Source organism: Mustela putorius, unplaced genomic scaffold (assembly GCF_011764305.1).
Source record: "Mustela putorius furo isolate JIRA1106 unplaced genomic scaffold, ASM1176430v1.1 tig00003987_pilon_pilon_pilon, whole genome shotgun sequence".
In the NCBI taxonomy this organism is placed as follows: domain Eukaryota; kingdom Metazoa; phylum Chordata; class Mammalia; order Carnivora; family Mustelidae; genus Mustela; species Mustela putorius.
In genome coordinates, this window is record NW_025422126.1 from 6,350,495 (window position 1) to 6,372,302 (window position 21,808).

Genomic DNA, 21,808 nt, shown 5'->3' on the forward strand with positions numbered 1-21,808 from the left:
TGAGTTCTTGTAAACAGACTTACAGTGCTTGTGTCTCTGTGGCGTCCTGTTTAGGACATGTGCTTCCCTGAGAGCTCTAGTTAGTTTACGGCCCTTGCAGGCCCCCTTGTCCAAACAAAATGGATGCTGAAGCAGTGGTATCAGTGAGTAGTTTAGCTAAGTAATGACTTGACTTGTCTCAACAACTTCTTGTAGGTCTCTTCAAATTTCCTATTTCTTCTTGAGTCATTTTGGGGCGTTTTTGTGTTTCCAGAATTTCTGTTTCATCTAGATTATCTGATTTATTGGCACACAACTGTTTATAACACTACAAGTGTTTTACAACACTTTTTATTTCTGTAAGGTTAGTAGTAATGTTCCCATTTTTATTTCTGATTTTAGTGATTTGTGTCTTCTCTCACTTTTTTTCTTAGTCTAAGCTTGAGTTGTTGATCTTTTTAAAGAGCTAACTTTTGGTTTGTTGATATTCTCTATTGTTTTTGTATTCTTTATTTCCTGGATCTCAGTTCTAATATTTATTAATTGTTCCCTTATTTTGGGCTTAGTTTGTTCTTTTTCTAGTTCCTAAAGGTGGATATTTAGGTTATTAATTTGAACTCTTTATTACTTCTTTTTTAATGTAGATGCTTACAGCTGTAAATTTCCCTTAGCACTTTTTCACTATATCACATATTATTTAATATGGTGTACTTTCAGTTTTTAAATAAAGATGTTATTTATTCATTTGTCAGAGTGAGAGAGAAAGAGCACAAGCAGGGGGAGCGGCAGGCATGGGGAGAAGCAGGCTCCCCACTGAGCAAGGAGCCCACTGTGGGACTTGATCCAGGAACTCTGGGATCATGACCTGAGCCATGACCTGAGCTGATGCTTAACTGACTGAGCCACCCAGGCGTCCTTGTACTTTCATTTTTATTCACCTCAGAGTATTTAATTTTCCTTGTGATTTGTTCTTTGACTCACTCCTTATTTAAGAGTGTGTTGTTCACTTTGTAGTTTGTGGATTTTCCAAATTTCCTTCTGTTACTGATTTCTAGTTTCATTCCATTAAAGTCAAATAATATACTTTGTATGATTTCAACTTTTAATAATTGATTGAGGTTTGGCGGTTGAACATATAGTCCAGCTTGGAGGATGTTCCATATGCACTGAGAAGAATGTATGTATGGTTGTGTTAGGTGGAACATTCTATATACGTCTAGTAGGTCTAGTTGATTTATAGTATTATTCATGTCTTACATTCCTTGTTCATCTTTTATATGGTGCTTTCTTTTCTTTTATCTGTGCTTTCCATTGTTAGGTGGGAGTTGACATCTCTAGCTATTTCCCACTTTAGTTTTATCAGTTTTTTTTTTAAATTTTATTTATTTATTTGACAGAGAGCACAAGTAGGCAGAGAGACAGGCAGAGAAAAAGGGGAGGAAGCAGGCTCCCTGCTGAGCAGAGATCCTGATGTGGGGCTCCATCCCAGGACCCTGAGATCATGACCTGAGCCAAAGGCAGAGGCTTAACCCACTGAGCTACCCAGGTGCCCCAGTTTTATCAGTTTTTGATTCATGTATTTTATTACATGTCATTAGGTGCATATATGTTTATAACCCTTTATATTATACAATGTCCTTCTTTGTCTCTTGTAATGTTTTTTGTCTTAAGTCTATTTGTCTGATATTAGTATAGCCACTCCAGCTCTCTTTTGGTCGCCGCTTACATGGAATAAATATCTTTCTGTCCTTTCAATTTCAGCTTATTTGTGTTTTTGTTTCTAAAGCATAACTCTTGTAGATAGCATTAAAACAAAGTCTGTGTAGCTGATCTCTGCCTTTTAATTGAAGTGTTTAATCCATTTACACTTAATTAATTACAGAGACAGAAGGACTTCTGCTGTTTTTTTGTTTGTTTCTTATATCTTTTTTGTTTCTTTATTCCTCCATTACTACCTTCTTTTGTGCTATATGTTTTCTCATGTGATATTTTGATTTCTTTGTCATTTCTCATACATACATTACAGTGTATCTTTTCATTAATTCTTAGTGGTTGCCATCAGGATTACAATCAGCATCTTAATTTATAATCATACAGTTTAAATTAATACCAACTTAATTTTAATATTATACAAAAACTGTTCTTCTGTATAGCTCTGTATCCCTACCTCTATGTTATTGTCACATTATATCTTTATAATTGTGTGCCTGTCAAGATAGATTTATGATTATATTATGTATTTTTCTAATTGATTTTTAAATGTTAAACCAATATTGTATTCTTAGACTAAATTCGGGCAATTATGATGTGTTACTGTTTTATCTTTATAGTGTATTACTAGTTCAGTTTACTAATGTTTTGCTAAGGATTGCTTTGTCTGTGTTTATGAGGGATATTGGGGTGTGTGTATGTGTGTGTGTGATCTTTGTCAAGTTTTAACATCAGTAATGTTGATCTTACGGGTTGGAAATTGTTCTCTTTTCCTCTGTTTTATTTTTGTGTTAAATTGATGTTATTTCTTAAATGTTTGATAGAATTTATCAGTGAAACCATCTGGATCTACACTGTTTTGTGGGAAGCTTTTCAATTATTTATTCACTTAAATAGATATAGGATTATTCAGACATTTTATTTCAATTTTGGCATGTTGGGTTTTTTCAAGGAGGGTTTCTGATGCATCTAAGCTGTCAAATATGTTACTGTAAAGTTGTTCATATTCTCTTAATAACCTTTTAATGTCTGTGGCAATGTAATTTATAAAAAATGCTTGTATTAGTAAGGTAGCAAACTTTTATATAGTACTTATTTCATACTTTTCACTTTATAAGTAATGACTCTTCTGATTCCCACAGCAATTGGTGAGGTAGATAATGCTATCATCTCTGTGTTCTAGATGAAAAAACAAACCAGAATTAAACTAAGAGAGTTAAGGTACCTTGCTCAAGATCACAGAGCTGGTGTATTAAGGGCTTAAATTACAATCCACGTGGTCTGGGTCTAGAGTCTTTTTTTCTTGACTACTGTTTACTTTGCATTTCTTAAATGACAGATACCTGTTCTTTTCTTCTTATGGAATTTTGCTATTTTCTTTCTGGTGCTCTTCCCACCTTTATTTCACTGGTAGAAATATTTACTTCTGGTATTACTAATTAGGACTTGGAATGCCTTTCCCCATAAAAACATTATATATGATGGCTATACATGTTTGAAATATTGTTTTTTTTTTTAAGGAACATACTTATTTATTAGACAGAATGAGGGAGCAAGTGTTGCGGGGCAGAGGGAGAGAGAGAATCTCAGTCAGACTACCTGCAGAGTGAAGAGCTTGATGAGGTGCTCGATCTCAGGACCCTGAGATCATCGCCTGAGCCAAAATCAAGAGTTGGACACTTAGCTGACTGAGCCATCCAGGTGCCCCTTGAAATATTATTTATAATACTCATCTTCAGTCACATCATATGTTAAAAAGCTTTCTGGGGCTTCCCCGGGAAGTTCACTACAATTTATAATGTAAAACAGGTTCTCTATGAAAATACTAGAAGATACTTATTTTAAATACAGTTACTTAAAAGGTTAAACTTCAGTTATATGGAAATTTTACTTTTTGGAATCCCTTAATGATTTGAATTTACTGAGGCTAAATCATAATTTTCAGAAGACAAACAATAAGATTAATTTTTACACATTCTGTTTTACTTTCATTAATTTGTTGATTAATGTCTTTCAGGGTTATTCAAATGCTCAGAAGAATATTCTTCTTCAGGTGGATCAGAACTGTGTTCGCAATTCTTATGATGTCTTCTCTTTGCTGCGGTAAGAAACTTCTTAGACCTCCTGCATTTTCTAAAGAATCTTCCTCATTTTGAGTTTGTGACATTTCTGTGTGAGAAAATGTATGGGAGCTTTAGAAGCTCTTATTCAGGCTTAACATTTTTTAGTGAGAGCTTCATAAATTTTGTAGCTACAGTGATTTAACTTTATCTCTTTCACAAAGCCTTTGGAACGCCATTTCCTTTCTCTGGACAGTGGGAGAGAATGATTGGAAGCCAATGATCTTAAAACAGGACATGAGCTGTTTCTGGTTTTCTGTACTGTAAAGAGCAGCAACCAGAGGTACAAAATTTAGGCTTATCAAAATCTTAACAACTACAGCATTACTAGAAAAGCCCTCCAATAGCCCCAGACATGGTTTAGAGTTTTAACCTGCTGTTCATCTTAAAAGAATCATGTTTGGCAAGGCAAAGGAGCTTTGCATGAATCTCATGCTCAGAGGCTTAACTAACTGCCTTAACTCTGTATTTTCATAATGTCTGGGCTTAATTTTGAAACATTTCTAAATTTGTTTTTAATTTTCGATGTGGTAGATCATCAAGGACATTTTCCCAAGAGACAGGCAACCAAAATAAATGCAATTCAAAATAAAGGTAACAGTGACACTCAGCCTGTGTTCACCCTACTCAGACAGATGGTTCATTGAAATTTGATTTTGGCAGTATTTTTCTAATGTTTACATAACACATCATAAATTTCAGACCTTTAGACAACTTCAGTGTATCTACTAGAGGACGAGTCCAGAAGGATGGTTGGACTCTTGTCCAATTGGATGATTGTTTATTTTATAAACATTATGAAATGGACCTTTTCTTTGCAAATCTTGAATCTTATTATACTTGATGATAAAGTTTGGTCGCATGACCTGTGTAAATTGTTCTTAAGAGACCATCATTTCAAATAAAGTAACCACAGACATTTGATGGCTTTTGATTCTTATCTGAGCCGTACTTTCACTTTGACTTTTTAGGATATGTAAGAGAACGCACAGGACTTAGTAATTGGATGGTGGAGAGAAAAAGCAGGAGGTGTCAAAATATATAACTCATATTTTTGAGTCTATTCAGTTTGAGACTACATTGAGTTTTAAATATTGCAAAGAGGAATGTACAGAAATAGTTTGAAATGTGAGTAAACCACTAATATTTCTTGACCTGTTTTCCTCATGAAATGAGGGTATGGATTTCACTATTTTAAGGGTATGTCCGAGTGTGAGATAATGTGATCTTATTAGCGAAATCAGTAGAATCAAAAGAAAAGGAAATATGAAGTCAGTGAAAAGAGGAGACCTGGGGAAAAATTGCATCATAGAATCTAAAAGAATAGAGATTCAAGCAGTGTTGAGTGCTCTGTGTTTAGACAGGAAAATAAGGACTGAAGTAGTGCTGTAGGGTCTTGGGAAACAATGTGGTACAATAGAGAATGCTTTGGTTAACTTGACCCTGATTTCAATAGTTCCTGGTTTATCATAATTCATTTAATGTTTCTGATTCTTCCAAAAGGTAGAGGCAGTAATATTTTAAGTTTGTGTAACTTACGAGCATTTCTATATTTACTGTCTTATACTCTTTGAAGTTTTTTGTGTTTAGACATCAGGGATCAGCCTTTGTCTTCAGTGTAGAAGCTGAGGCCAAGAGGCGTTACAGGATTTATCTGAGAGTACACAGCGAGTAAGGGCCAGACTGGAGGTTGGTGTGAAGTTTTCCTGCAAGCAGGTTTTGCAGATCCTTTTCAGAGTCTCACTTACCTTCCTAGATTGGTGGTTACAAGGTAGTTATAAGGTACACATAGCATAATGACAGAGAAAATTTCTGAGAACCACAGAGCCCTTCATAAATGCAAAATCATTGGGAGAATTTGGTAGTTATAGTTAGTGCTCAATTTTTTAACATTGATTCTTGCAATGATATGTCTCTTGGGGGTCTCATTTCTAGGTTGCTTTCCAGATTCCTCAGGTGTGTTAGCAGTTTGATTTGCCTTATTTATTAGCAGTGGCCTCATCATTAGCATTGTGTGTATCATTTATAGCTGGTAACATAGATGTACTCTTTTGAACCAGATCATGTGTCCATTTACCAACCAATTTGCCAGAGCCCAGAGAGTTACTCTGGAACTAGAAACTTAATACTGTAGTCATCAACATTAATGAGTAACATGGAACTTCCTTTGATAATTCTCTTAGACTTAGGAGTAACCACCATCTATCTGTTTGCTAAATCAAAAGCTCTTCTTACCTTACAGTTCTTGGCATGGTTTATGCTTCCTGGTAAACTTAATTTTGTGCTGATCAATTTCATTCATTTTCCCTTCTTTAATTCAGGTAACATTGTACCTAGATGGGAGTAATTTTTAAAAATATACCTTTTTGGGCCATGTGGGTGGCTCAGTGGGTTGGGCCTCTGCCTTCAGCTTGGGTCATGATCTCAGGGTCCTGGGATCAAGTCCCACATCGGGCTCTCTGCTCCACAGGGAGCCTACTTCCTCCTCTCTCTTTCTCTCTCTCTGCTTGCCTCTCTGTCCACTTGTGATCTCTCTCTGTCAAATAAATAAAATCTTTAAAAAATATATATATATACCTTTTCTTTCCTTGATGCTTTTTTTGGTGTGTGAAATTGTTACTTCTTGATCTGTAGTTTTATGTGAAAACATAGAGTCTGAATTCTTTAATATCACTTAACTTCACAAAATTCTCAGTGCCATTTGGAATCAGGACTAGAATCCTAGTCTCTTGAGTCTGTTTTTTGAAAGTATATTCTAGCTAGTAACTTTCACTGTGTTATTGTGCCACTAGGATGCATATTTCCTTCCACATTTTATAATGTGAATGTTACAGAAAAAATAAGAAATCTTGACTAAGGCAGGGATTTTGCAACACCTATGACCCAAGCATTAGAACCCCTTCAGGTGGATATGTTGTTTACCGTTTTTAAGAAAACAGTGACCTGAGGTTTTATTCAGATTTTTCTGCCTATAGTTAAAAGAATGTATTCTGATCAGTTTTACCAAAGTAATAGCGGGTCTTTCCAAATTTACATTCAGTGTTTGCAGTGGTAATTACATTTTGCTTTTTTAACCCTTGGAAATTCCTGGATTAAGAGTTAGTTTTCATGTAAGCAGACATTTAATTAGGAACCACTTTACTCCTTACATTTGACGCATTACCCTTGAATTAGGATGTTCACCACAAGGTGTCAATGTTGCTCTTTAACTGGCACTTAAAATTTTATTTATTTTATGGTTTTAAACTGAGAAAAGTTGGGTTATAAATTACAAGTGGGAATTTATTTTTAGAAGTTAACTTTTTTTTTTCTCTTTTAGCCCTTCTAGGTTAAGGAGTTTCAAGGCTTATTAGATAACTTTCTCCTTTTGGTTCTGATGATTTTATTTGATCCTATTGGTGATACAGGGTTATTGAAAGCTTAGAAAGAGAAGGAGTGACATGGTCGGGTGTGCAATTTAGATTTCTAACTGTGGGGACTGTGTGGAATCAGTGGGATGGAGGTGGAAGCAGGAGACATCTGTAATCCTAACTGTTCTCTGAAATTGAAAGATTACTTTTGATTTTTAAAAGGTCATTTTTTTCCCCTTTCATACTTCTTCAAAAAGATAGCTCTGCTATAGTGAGATTAAGTGAGAATAATTCAGGTTTTCTTCTAGGGCAGTTTTTATTGCCCCTTTCCCCTTCTTGACATGTCCTACTTTTGCCACATTGAAGAAGTGGAAATATGGTGGAGAATCATGGGCCCTCTGCCTAGGTTCCAGTCCTAACTAACACTGTCATGTCTTATACCCATAACTGGATGTAAGACTTTGGGCAGATTACTTTGTATGGCTCAAACTACTTTTGTGAAATAGCTATTATATTTATCTCAGAGGGGTGTTATGAGAAGTAAGGCAAAATATTTGAAGGATCCTAGGACAGCTACTGGCATATGGTAGACATTCAGTACATAATAGATTTTGTTTGCTTTTTTCCTTCCCCCATCGTAGAATTCATGTTTCTTTCTTTATGTTAGCATTAGTTTTTTCAATTTCCAGCCTCATTTCTCTTTCTTTTCTTGCCATTCTAGACTATCACCTCTGCTTTTTGCTTTACTTCTGTTAATCCTGAGCAATCATGATAAAATTATTTAATGGGTATATGTCTTTTCTCCCTAATGACATTGAAAGCTTCTTGAAGAAAGGGATTATTTCATATGACTATATTTTTTCCTCTCTATCATCCTGACAATTGATGGTTATATTGGAATTCCCATGGATGCTGTTGTGATCCTGGAGTCCCACATCCTGTAGACTAGATCCTACAACCCTTCTGCTTTACTCTTTCTCCCTGAGTACTCTCTTCCATTACCACAGCTTCACCCAACACAGCCACATGTTAGTAACTCTCAAACCTATATGTCTAGGGGCGCCTGGGTGGCTCAGTAGGTTAAAGCCTCTAACTTCGGCTCAGGTCATGATCCCAGAGTCCTGGGATGGAGCCCCACATTGGGCTCTCTGCTCAGCAGGGAGCCTGCTTCCTCCTCTCTCTGCCTGCCTCTCTGCCTACTTGTGATCTCTGTCTGTCAAATAAATAAATAAAATCTTAAAAAAAAAACCCTATATGTCTAGTTCCTTCCCTTTTGGATTTCTGATCTGTATTTTCCAGTGACTGTTAGACATTATTACTTTCATGTTATGTAGGAATCTCATCCCTAACATGTCCCGAGTTAGATTCGTTGGTGTTATTCCCCTCTTTCTTTTCTTTTCCCTGTATGTCTCATGTCCTATATGTCATCATTTCAAGCACCCAAGTGAACATACCCTTCTTTGTTCTCATCTCTATTTTCTGCGACTATTTCTTGACCTCCTAACTGGTCTCCCTACTACCAGTTTTTCCTTCATGTAATTGATAGCTATTGTTTGTTGAGCAGTTACTTTGTGCCAGGAGCTTTTCTTACTGCTTTACATTAGTTCTTCTAGTTTTCACAGCAGCTGTTTCTATCCTATTTACAGATGAGGAAGTTGAGGCACAGAGTAATTAAGTAGCTTAGACGAGGTCTCACAAGTAGTTCCTCTTAGACTGTATTCAAGTCCAGAAAGTCTAGCTCCTAAGCCTGTATTCTTAACCAGTATATTTTACTGCCTTCTGATCTTTTATATTGCTTTGGTACATTTTATCTGCTGCACTGCTGCCAGAGTAACCTTTTAAAAAATATATCTGTGTTGTCACTCATTGGGCCCATAGTCTTTGAGCCATCACATATAGGATGAAGCAAACACTCTTAATGTGATATTCAAAGGACATTGTTCTGAACACCCTATAGGGACTAGTGTCCTTACTTTAAGTCCTCCTACCACTGCCTGTGCAATTAATAGCTAGTATTAAATTGAGTACACACTGTGTTGTAATTAGCTCTTAATTTTCTGATTCTCTGTCCTCTCAGCGCCCCCAAACTGAGGGCTCCTTTAGGCAAGAGTCTTTGTTTATTGGTCTCTGTAGTAATCCTATCACAGTGCATATCATGTATATTAATCAGATAATAAATGGTCTTTTGATTTGATCAGACTGAACTAATCTTCAGGTTACAGAGGACTAGCATTTTGTTGTTCTAGTTAATTGGTTTGCATCTGGCAAAATGAGGGTCATAAAAAATTTCTAGGCTGTTACTTAAGAAGTGTTGAAAGTATAATCAGATCTGTGAACCTTCAGCTGCCTCTTTTCTTTCTGCCACTGCCCTCCACATAACATCTGGTGAGATTTCAGGACTTTGTGACTTTTTAATCTTACTCCTTATGTGGATTTTTCTGGAAGAGCGTTATCTGGCTGTCTGGAGGTAAACTGTTCCTTCCCGCCTTCTGCTTTGATAGAAAATACTTTCTCCTTTAAAATTTCAATTTTAAAAGGGAAATGCTTTACATCAAATACATTATTCTTCAGATAATGTGTAGAAAACAGATGGGATGATATATAAGGGCCTAACCTCTGTCCATATAAATTTTGGATGTGATAATCAACTTTGAGTTACAGAGAGAGTAACCGAAAGGCTAACCCTGCCTGATGAGCTCTCTGTGGTAATTATGAGTGTAGAGAATATGCCTAAAATGCAGCTGTAAGCAAAAGAGGTCACAGAATTTATGTTCTAAAACTCATATATCTTGCCATCATAGTGGCGACTAGGCTCTTACTTAGGGTCTCATGAGGGAGTGTGCTCATTTAAAAAAATGCTCTCATAAGCGTGAGGGTGTGCTCATTAAAAAAAAAAGTATATTTATTTATTTTAGGGAGAGAGAGCATGTGTTTGTGAGCGGGGAGGGGTGATGGGAATGGAGTTGCAAGGAGGGGAAGAGGGAATCTCAAGCAGGCTCTGCACTGAGCATGGAGTCCGATCTGGGGCTGGATCTCATGACCCTGAGATCTTGACCTGAGGCAAAACCAAGAGTTGAGTGCCTAACTGACTAAGCCACCCAGGTGCCCCTCTGTGCTCATTTTTAATAAATTAGAAGGGGAATTAAGAGGATTACTGTTAAAGTAGACAAACTGACAACAAAGAGAAGTGAAAGCTTGTTGGTAGTTTGCTCTGTTTGTGATTTACTGTTTGATTCTGGAGCATAATTGAGTGGTAAATCATATTAGCTACTGTCTTACCTTTAAAGTCACTGTGTTTGGGCTTATAAATAGCACTGTTACTACTTCATGTAAAACGAGGGCAGAGAGAAATAGTCCAACTGTAAAGAGAGACAGGCTAAGTGAAAAAGCACAGCTAGATTCCCTCTTCTCTGTGTAGTTGTCAGTCCTTCACAGGGCACATCTCCGTGGTGCAGTTTATAACTGAAGTTAATAATGAGAAGTACTGGGCACCTGGGTGGCACAGTGGGTTAAGCCTCTGCCTTCTGCTCAGGTCATAGTCTCAGGGACCTGAGATTGAGCCTCTCATTAGGCTCCCTGTTCAGCAGGGAGCCTGCTCCCCCAACCCCTGCCTGCCTCTCTGCCTCTTTGTGATCTCTCTGTCAAATAAATAAATAAAAATCTTAAAAAAAAAAAAAAAAGAAGTACCAAGTGAACCATGTTAGTTTTAGCTAATGCTATCTCTGTGTAACAGATGAGGAAACTGAGGCACAGAAAGGTGACATGACTTGCCCAGCAACACAGTACAAGTTGGTGTCAAAGCAGGTTTGAATAAAGGTATAAAGGTCTGCTGGGCTCGGTTATGTGCTTTTCTCCATCATGCCACGTTGATGCCAAAACATCAGTAGAATAAAAAGGTGTGATTATTTGAGCCTGGGTCAGAGAACAGGGGCACGTGAAAGTTCTAGAAAGGTTTACAATCAAAATTTAAAAGGAAAAAGTTTTGGTATTTACTGTAAGTTTTGGTTAAACAAAGACAGTATTTATGTGTAAGAGCACATTTTATTCTTATTCATCATTCTCTCCCCATGTACACACAAATATGTTTACATGCATATAAATACACTTAAACATACATATATTTAGAAAAATAGAATTTTAACAAAATATGGAAGTTATTTTAGGTGCAGTTAAAAAAATTTTTTTATTATGTTCAGTTAGCCACTGTATAGTACACCATTAATTTTTGATGTAGTGTTCAAAGGTACAGTTTTTTTCCCCCATCTTTTTACATTTTAATTTTTCTTCTTCCTTAAGCCTTTCTCCCCCACTTCACTGTCAAAAAAGCACAAGCCACAGCTTGAATGTTTGTCATCCTTCTTCCCCTCATCCATATGTTAAAACTCAATCCCCAGTGTGATGGCATTTGGAGTTGGGGTTGTGGGGTCTGATCTCAGGATGGGGATTAGTGTCCCTATAGAAGAGGCCCTAGGGAAACCCTGCCGCTTCACCTCCTGAGGTTATAGTGAAAAGACTGTGAACCAGGAAGCAGGCTCTCACCCAACCTGGTAACCTTGATATTGGACTTCTCAGCCTCTAGAACTGTAAGAAATAAATTTCTGTTTATGACCCACCCAGTCCATAGTATTTTATTATAGCAGGCTGAACTAAGATAGCTCCCAAACACAAAACACATGTCCACATGATCCATAGTTACTAATTCACCCATGTTAATAATTTAATGTGTATCTGTCTCTATTTTTTCCCCATGGTCTTTATGCATATGTCATAGATTTTAGTATAGACATATAAACATATATATGTATGTGCGTTAAGAGGTTTAATTGCTGTTTTATAAAATTGGAGTGGATATTATATATCTGACTCTACATACTATTTTTCTTTCCTTTTTTAAAATTTATTGTATACTATATGGTATTTTATTACATCGATTGTTTGGCTTCCATGTGGTAACCTTTCAAAAACTTTTTAGAGCAATTTCTTAAAACCACTTATTGCCTTTAGTTCTAATAGAATCTCACAGAGTTCTGCACCATACATATTATTTTTCTTGTTCAATATTCCCTGTATAGATCTCTCTCTCTTTTTTAAGGATTTATTTATTTATTTTTAGACAGAGAGAGCATGAGCAGGAGGGGCAGAGAGAGAGGGAGAGAGAATCTCAAGCAGACTCCTCACTGAGCACAAAGCCCAACATGGGGCTCAGCTTCACGACCCTGAGTTCATGATCTGAGCCCAAACTGAGAGTTGGATGCTTAACTGACTGAGCCACCCAGGTGGCCCTGTACAGATCTCTTCAGTTCATTCTTTTATTGGTTTCATGATAGTCCATGATAGGAGTGTACCATGTTTTTAACTATTACCCTCTTGCTAAGTGTTTAATATTTACTCAGGTTCTAATTTTTTTGTTTGTTTTGCCACTATGCATAATATTGCAGTAAATTTTATATATAAATACATGTCTTTATATTTATGATGTATTTACTTACATGGATTAAATTTCCAGAAGATTTAATTAATTAATTAGAGAGAGATAGCAAGAGGAAGAGTCAAGGGAGGGGGAAGTAGAGAATCCCAAGAAGGTTCCACACCCAGTGCAGAGCCTGATAAGGGGCTTGATCCTACAACCCGGAGATCATGACCTGAGCCCAAGGCAAGAGTCAGACACTTAATAGACTGAGCCACGCAGGAGCCCCCAAGAGTGGCATTTCTGAGTCAAAGGGCATATATGTTTTTTAATATAAAGAGACGTTAGATTGTTTTCCCAAAGAATACAAATAATGTGTGGCATTATTCCTTATCTTGAACGCCTGCTCGCAACAGGAAATCATTTTTTGGTGATTTTTATTGAATTTCCTTAACCTCACTGTAAGCGCTTAGTCTGAGCTACAAGTGACAGTGAACATCTTTTCTTGAGTTTGTTAGCTGGTTAGCATATTCTTCTGTGATTTTGCCTATTCATATAATGAACCTGTTTTTTTTATTGAGTTGCTTGCATTTTTTTCATAAAATTTTAAGAGTTCTTGATATTTTTTTTCCAAATCTATGAAATTACATCTTGTCTTGGAATGCTTTCCATAAAAGTTTATTTGTTATATAATTCCACCTTTTCTTGTATATCTTCTGAGTACTCAGACTTGGCTGAAGTCTCTCCTATACTTTGGTTTTGCATATATTTTATATATTTTTTTGAGATTTATATCTTCCTTTTTAGATGAAATCTTTAATACAACTTGGAATTATTCTTAAATAAGTTATGTAGATATCCCATGTATTGTGAGGTAGATTAATTTTCTTGACAGATGAATATCCAATTGTGCCACTACCCTTCTTTTTCCACTAAATTTAAATACCTAACCCTTGTCATATATTAAAAGGTCATATATACTGGATCCATTTCTGGATTCTCTTTTTGGTTGTGATATTTTTTTCTATTCCTTTGGTGGTTTCAGATTGATCTAATTAGGGTAGGTTATTATTATTTTTTTTAATGTGTTCTATCAAGTAAGGCGAATCCACCTCTTGCTACTCTTCTTTTTCATAACTGTTTTTGGCTATTCTCAGAACTTTATTCTTCCATGTGAACTTTAATGTTATTTGTTCCTATTCTTTAAAAAAAAAAAGCTTCATTGAAATTCTACTGGGGATTTTTGTATTCATTGGCTTCTTTTATTTTAGAAGCTGTCATTTTTATGATATTAGTATTCCCATCCAAGCATGATTGGATGTCTTACATATTGTTAAATTTTATTTTATTCCTTCAATAAGATTCTTTGATAATACAGTTTTCTACATATGGTCGTGTGCCTTTTCATTAAGTTTGTTTTTAAGTATGTTATAGTTTTTACACTGTTGTATAAAATATATTTCCCATTTCCATTGCTTCCCAGGGAAAAGCTACAATTTTAAGAAAATCTTCTATTCAGTATATCAAATCATTTTTCTTATTACTATTTTTTTTTAAGGAAATCCCTCTTGGTTTTCTTGGCAGACACTCATTATCATCAATAAAAGGATGGGTTTATTTGTTCTTTTGAGTGTTTATAGTGATTTCTACTCTTATTATGTACACTAAACCTTCTAGAACTCGCAAAATAATGTTGAAAAGTAATGGGAATAGTGAGCATGCTAGTCCAGTTGTTGTTTTAATTGAAAGTGTCCAATATTTTGCTGTACAGAATATTTTGGAAAATATCTTAAATAATTCTTCCTATTTAACGTTTTTATTAGGAATGGATGCTGAGTTTTTGGCAATGCCTTTCCATACTTATTAACATTGTATGTTTTTCTTTAATTTATAGTTGTAATAAAGTATGTAGATTTCCTGATACTGCATTACTACTTAGTTATAGGTCATTCGTTGGCTCCTTACTATAAGTGAGGTTGGTATATAGTATTCCTAGTATGTAGCTGTTTCTTATGGGGAAGTGGGGCTGAGTAGGTAACCATTTTTCCTTAGATCTAAAAATGAATTGGGAAGCTTTTCATCTCTTCTATGACTCTAATCTGTAAAATGATGCATTCTGTAGACCCTAATCTATAAAATGAGGCACCTTATTGGGCTGTTTGGAGGATTAAATGAATTAATATGATGTACTTAGTATAGTGCCCGAGTATAGTTAGCACTATATAGGTTATGTAGTAGCAGCAGGAGCCAAAACACATGAAATAATTTTGGAAATTTTCAGTTCTTAAATGTTTGTTAGAATTTAGCTGTTAAATCATCTGGTTGCCTTTTATAATGCTAAATCTTACTCTACTACCTGCTAAGCTATTTGCTCTGTCCATTTTTTCCTATTTCATGGTTTATTCTTGTCAATTAATTTTTGCTAAGAAACCATCTATTTCCTTTAGTTTTTTAAATTTATTGCTGAAATGGCATATATATTTTTATTTTGTAATTCACTTGATCATTTTAATAATTTATGGCACATTTTCTAATTAAGTCCAGAAACCACTGTAGTACTTCATTTAGAAATATTCTTGGACAGGGTGCTTTCTGATGTTGAAGAATTCTTCTATCATATGAGCTAAAACAAACTATTTGAGATATTTTCCTTTAAAATGTTAGAATAAGAATGGAGAACTTAAACTACACAAGCTTAGGGGATTTAGATCTAGTTTATAATATTGTTCCCAGTGTATAACACAAACCTGACTTAGAGTATATTCATAGTATTTGTTAAATGAAAAAATGGTTAAATTAATAAATAATAGATGAAATACAATCTTGTCGGATAATAACTGAACAACAGGTAGACTTTGGGAGGAACTTTTTAAGTGATAGATTGAATTTTTTATTTTTATTTTTAAATTATTTTTATTTTTTTAAGTAGTCTCCATCCTCAGTGTGGTACTCAATATGGGCTTGAACTCACAACTCTGAGATCAGAACCTGAGCTGAGATCAGGTGTCAGACATTTAACTGACTGAGCCACCCAGCCACCTCTAAAATGATAGATTTTTAATCATGTTTTCAAAGGTGATACTAACCTTGGATTTGTTCTTTCCTGATTATAGTATACTTTTAATATAAAATATCTAAGTACTTAATTTTGGACAGAGCATTTGCTAATGAAAGTCATGGAAAACCATCATATGGTAAGGTAAGTTAACTCCTGTTTATTAAATGAGTTAACCAATAGATCTGATTGTGTTTAGGACCTTTTCTAGGCTAAGTCTATTTTCTTTAGTGTACTGAATGTTCAACAGAGAGTGGGAACATAGTGGATAAATTAAATGGGCCTTCTCTAAAACGGTGTTCAGAATTCCTGGCTTGGAGCAATAATTAATTTTTAAATGTTGTTGGAATGATTAAAGAAGTGTATAAAATCACTGTAAAGAGGCAAAGAGCATCCTTTGAGGGCAAGTAAGTATATGAGTAGTCTTCTGCCTGAGAGATGTTCTCTGTCCCTGCCCCTGTCTTTCAATTCTGGCTTAAATTCACAGGGCTACTTTATTAAGACTGCTTTGTTTAAGATGTCACTGCAAATGATGTCTTTACCATCACTCCCCACATGGCTGCCTTGTAACTTCACATTCAGGCTGGTGCCAGGCATGTTCCAAGGCAGCTTTCCAAGGTTTAGTGATTTCACCCTGATGTCTCTGCCAATAAAAACAACCAGTTACCATTAAACACATACCCCACCCATAACTGGATTTTTACATGCTGTTTTATTAAGAGAACTTATCAGAGATTTTAGGAGAATTAATACATTATGCTTATCAGGATGTCACCTGGCCCTTGAACTAAACTTTATTGTAAGAGTGGGGCATTTTACCTTGGAAGAGAATCTGAAACTCAACATGTTTATGTGTTGAGGAGTGTGGACTTTGTAATAATAATAGCCTCATTCCAGTAGTTCATTCTGTATGACTGGAAGTACTTTATTAACAAAAGCAGCCAGAAACTTACTTTGAGACTTCTATTCTACTAGGACAGATTAACAGCTACAGCAACCAAGGGGTCTTAGATTCATGGAGAAATTAATAATTTCTAAATATTTTGTTGGTATTGCAGGAATAAATCAGAATCCTATCTCTTTGTCTGCCTGCACAGATGGTAGGGAAGGAAAATAATATCTGAGTATCTGAAACATGAAAGGCAATTAAATGCTAAAAACTTAGCATATATATTTTTATAATAATCACAATCACCTTGATACTATTATAATTCTATTTTACTGGGAATCAAACTGCAACTTGGAAAAATTGAGCTAGTATCTTTTCAGAGTCCAGATATGTCCAATGGCAAACGCCTTTCTAATATATTTCTCCATCTCATGGAAGAATTCCCTGTGACATTTCTTTTTCAAAACTGCCTAACAGTACTCATACCCCTTCCATTAAAATTGCCTTGGTGGTAAACCTGACTATAAAACGGGCCAGGCATTTCTTAAAGTCTTGTGGTCCTTGCACAATGGAGGCTTTCATAATAGCCTTTCCCAGAGCCATCTAAAGTATGCTTAGCATACTCCTTTGCTGAAAGTGGTTAACTAAAGTCTATATAGGTTTGCCTTTGAAGAGTGTCTCTATAATTCTTTGACCACATAGTTCCCTTTATTTCTTTTCACTTGATGTGGTAAGCATAAAGTGATTAGACAATGGTTTTTCCTTAGTTGGCATCCCTCTCTGTTTTCAAGCTCCCATCTCTTAAATTCTGACTCTGCAAGAAGCACACTGATATCATGGAGGTGCAATGAGTTTTCCCACATTAGCACTGATTTTTTCCATCTCACAGATTCCTTGATTCTAGTAACAGTGTCAGATATGAACCTTGGAGTACAATTGGCTTTAAACAGTTTATGGGGAGATTTAAACATCTGGAGATTTAAATTTATGGAAAACTTAATGTAAGCCAAGAAATGGCATCAACAACTTTTAGAAAGGAGCTAAGATGGTCTTATGTTGCATTAATTAAAATACAGTGTCCATGTCAAGTCTTCATGGACTTTATGTTCACTAAATCATATTTGGAATGTTCTGTTTAGTTTGAGTCCCTGTTTACTTTAACAAGAAAGATCCAGGGGTGATGTCAAGGGTGATGGGGAGTTTTAAAACAGTCATATGAAAACTAGTTCAGAATAGAAGATATTTTATTTTATTTATTGAGAATGTGCATGCATGTGAGCTGGGGTAGGGGGTAGGGGCAGAAGGAGGAGAAGGGGAGAGAGAATCCCAAGCAGATTCTAGGCCCAGCATGGAGCTCGACACAGGACTTGATCTCATGACCCTGAAATCATGACCTGAGCCGAAATCAAGAGTTGGATGCCTAACGAACTGAGCCACCCAGTGACCCTAGGAATAGAAGATAATTAGCTTAGAAAAGTGAAGATTTGGGGAATATAGTCACTACCTTAGAAATAATTTGATGAGCAGTTATTTGGGTAATAATAATAAAATAGACATATTTGTTGAACATGGACTCTCAGGTAAAGCCTTTATATACTTTATCTCATTTAATCCTCAAAACAAATTTATGTGATTGATGTTATTGTTATCCCTCTTTTGGTAATGAGGAAACAGATCCAGAAAGGGAAATTGACTTGAATAAGGTTGGATTGTGAAAGAGTCAGAAAGAAAATTTCCTATCCTTTCTCACATGCTGGCACCCACATTTTATAGAATAAGTATGTAGGTATACTTTTCCTGTGGGTAAAATAATGATAATGCTAAGGGGGATCTAGAGTAATGAGGATGGTAGGATGATTTATTTTATTCTTTTAATATTTATTTGAGAGAGAGAGAGAGTGTGTGTGCACGTGTGCCAGTGAGAGAGGGGCAGAGGGAGAGAATCTTCAGGCAGACACCCTGTTGAGTGCGGAGCCTGACAGGGACTCAGTCCCAGGACCCATAAGATTACGATCTGAGCTGAAACCAAGAGTTAGATGTTCAACTGACTGAGCCACCAGACACCCCAGGATGAGTTATTTTAGATAGTGATCAGGGAAGACCTCACTGAGAAGAAAATATTTGAGCAAAGCCTAGGGAAAGAGTAGGCAGCAACCTGTGTGGGTATCTGTAGGAAGAACATTCTAGAGAGCACGATTAGTAGGTATAAAAGCCCTGAGGTGGGAGAGAGCTTGGTTTATTGCAAGAGCAGCTAAGGAGTTAGTCTAGTTTGAACATAGTGAGCAAAGTTGGCAAAAGCCGGACTGTGTAGAGTTCTAGATTTTTCCCAAGTGGGATGGGAAGATATTGGATGATTTTGAGCAAGGGAGTTATGGGATCTCATTTTTATTTAAAGACAATGACTCTAGCCTGGAGAAGAGACTGGAGGAAGGGAGAGTGGCAGGAGAGAGATTCATTGAGAGACTTGTTTCCAAGTAAGATTTGGGAGTGACTGAGGCTGTTCTGGTAGCAGTTGAGGTTAATTAAGAAAAGTGGTAGAATTCTGGACATATTTGCTAACCACATTTGCTAATGTATTTGGTGTGGGTGTATGAGGGAAATTGGGGTTAAGGATAACCTTTCAGATAATTAATATGGGCAACTGGGTGAATTGTAGTGGTATTTATGAAAATAAATGCTGTGAGATTCCTGGGAGGAGAAGAAGGGGGTAATGGGGAATCGAGAATGTATTTGGGACATATGGGTTTTGCGATTGGTATTAGTTATGAAGGGGAAGGTGCTGAGAGGCAGGTGGATATGCAGTTTTGATTTTGGGGTCAGTTGGTGCCAGAGATGTGAATTTGGGAATTCTATCAGTCAAGTTCAGGGTAGAAAATATCAACCACTCTAGATATCATCAGAGATTTTATTTTATTTTATGTTTTTGGTTTGCTCTTTTATATCAATTTTTTAATTTTTTGGGAGGTAGAGAGAGAGAGAATGCACCAGCAGGCATGGGAGAGGCAGAGAGAGAGGGAGGGAGAGAATCTCAAGTGGGCTCCATGCCTAGCATGGAGCCTGACGTGGAGCTGGCTCTCATGACCCTGAGATTGTGACCTGAGCCAAAATCAATATTGGATGCCCAGCTGATGAAGCCACCCAGGTGCCCCAGTCAGAAAGAGATTTAAAACAGAGAATTGGGTGTTTAGGGGGCTGGAAGAATAGAATTTGGGAAGCTGCTACTAGGGTTCAGAGGCACACTACCACAAGGCTTCAAGGTCAACCCACCAAACCTCTGGTCCCAACAAACTGCTGCTGGTGTCATAGGCATCCCATACCCACTAGACACCTATATGAGAGCACTCATAGTGGAGAGAGCCTGTTGCTGTAGCTGGGAGAATGGCATCTACCTTCTGGATTTTGCTAGGAAGAAGAGGATAGAGCAGAGAATGGGCAGCCAAGGAGATGGGGGAAGTCTAGAACATGGTGTCCCAGAGCCAAAGTAAATCAAGCCTGTTCAGGATTGTGCTCAGCTGAAACAGGTGCTTGTTGATTGGTTTGGTAAGATGAGGGCTGAGAATTAAATGCTGACTTTAGCAAATTGGAGCTCATTGGTGACTTATATGACTATTTTGATGGTGTGGTAGGAATAGGTGAAGGAGAGAATGGAAGTGAGGAAATGAAGACAAGAAGTACACACTATTCTTGCGAAGTTTTTCTTCGCAAAGAAATGGTACCAAAGCTGGAGGGAAATAAGGGGTCCAGGGAAGTGGTTTTTGTTTTGAGATAGGAGGCAGTATATTCATGGGCTGAAGGAAAATTTGTGGATGCATGAGAAGAAGCGGGGATAGCAGGTTCAAAAACTTTTGATAAGTGAAGGACAATGGAATTCAGTGTAAAAGTGGATGTTTGGCCTTAGCAAAAAGGACTGGCCTCAGGGGAAGGCAGAGTTTTTGGTGACAGATATAGAATCAGTTGGTAAATTTGCTGATTGGTTGAATGAATAAGTTGTCCTCTGATTCCATTTTTCAGTGGATCATCAGCCAGGTGTCGGGAAGGTGGAAGGAATGTATAAGGTTTGAAAAGAAAAGAGAAGGGTTTAAGATAGGCATTTTGGAGAATGAGAGAGTGAATTAGTTAGGACTCGGTTGTCAAACTTTAGCCTGCCTGGGAATCAGGCGGAGGGATGGGTATAACACTAATTGCTGTGCCCCACCCCCAGAGTTCCTGATTCACCAGATCTGGGATTTGCAGAATGGCTGCCCATTCTCTGCTCTATACAAATTTGCATTTGTAACTCTTCCAGGTGAACCTGATGCTTCTGGACCAGTGAGCAAATCTTGGTTATAAATTTAAGAGAGACCATTCAGCATGCTTTAGCTTTATTCCGCTACTTGTGTACAAAGGTGGAGAAGGCAATGGTTTAAATTTAACCAGAAATAGGGTTTTGCCAAGTGAGTTCAAGGGGAAGAAGAATGAGCCATAGGAGTGATTGACAGTGATGTGTAAGCTGGATAAGGGGAAGTGAGGACATGCAGGAAATGACTGTCAGTGAAAAAGTGCTAAGATCAGTGGATTAGAAGTTCTGATGGTGAGGATGAATTGTTGGAGAGAAGGGATCTGGAAATACGGACGGTGATGGTAAGAGGTTGGGCTGCTTGAAGTTGAGGTTTTTAAAGCTGCTGAAGTTATTAATTGTGATTTAAAGTAAAGAATATGTGGCTAGACTGGGTGGAGGTCAAGAATCTGAGAGTTGAGTATTGGATGATCTTCTACCTGAATGTGGAAGTCGTCAAGAAGAGCGGCAGGAGCAGTGGTGGAGCAGGAGGCGGTGAGTTAGGCGCTAAAATCCTGTTGCTGAGCGGGAATGGGAGAGTTATATAGATCACAGCAGCGAGAAGGGAAGGTGGAAAGTAGCATAATCAGTATGTGTGTTAAAGGGACAGAGGGTTTTCAGAGCACAGGGAGGGCAGTGATCTGGAAGGCAGCTGTGAGTTGCAGGGAAGGCATCTACTTCATCCCTAAGCCAAGTGTTGTGCTGGTTGTAGGAGAAAACACTTGAGCCCCACTCGGGCCATACATAATCTTATTTATTTCTCACAACAGCCCTGTAACAGTAGGTATTATTATCCTCATTTTTACAGATGAGGAAACTGAGGCTTAAAATAATTGTCCTGATAGTCATAACTTATAAATACTGGAGGAGGCATCGTGTGAGTCCAGTGAGAGCCAAAGGAAGGCAGATACTGACTGAATATAAGAAGGTACTTCTTAGCGCTAGAGGTGGGCACCAGTGAAAGTGTTCCTTTGGAGGAAAAG

At 36.9% G+C, this 21,808-nt stretch overlaps 1 protein-coding gene across 8 annotated transcripts in view; it reads left to right on the forward strand.

Moving 5' to 3' along the window:
* UVRAG (UV radiation resistance associated) overlaps window positions 1-21,808 on the forward strand; it is a 302,103-nt gene that overhangs the window by 83,486 nt on the left and 196,809 nt on the right. For all 8 annotated transcript variants that reach the window (XR_006604217.1, XM_045071444.1, XM_045071448.1 and 5 more), the window contains one exon: window positions 3,707-3,792. Coding sequence is in view for 7 of the 8 variants with exons in the window: in XM_045071444.1 (XP_044927379.1) it covers window positions 3,707-3,792 (86 nt within the window). In the remaining variant the exon portion in view is untranslated. The remainder of the gene's footprint in view (window positions 1-3,706; window positions 3,793-21,808) is intronic.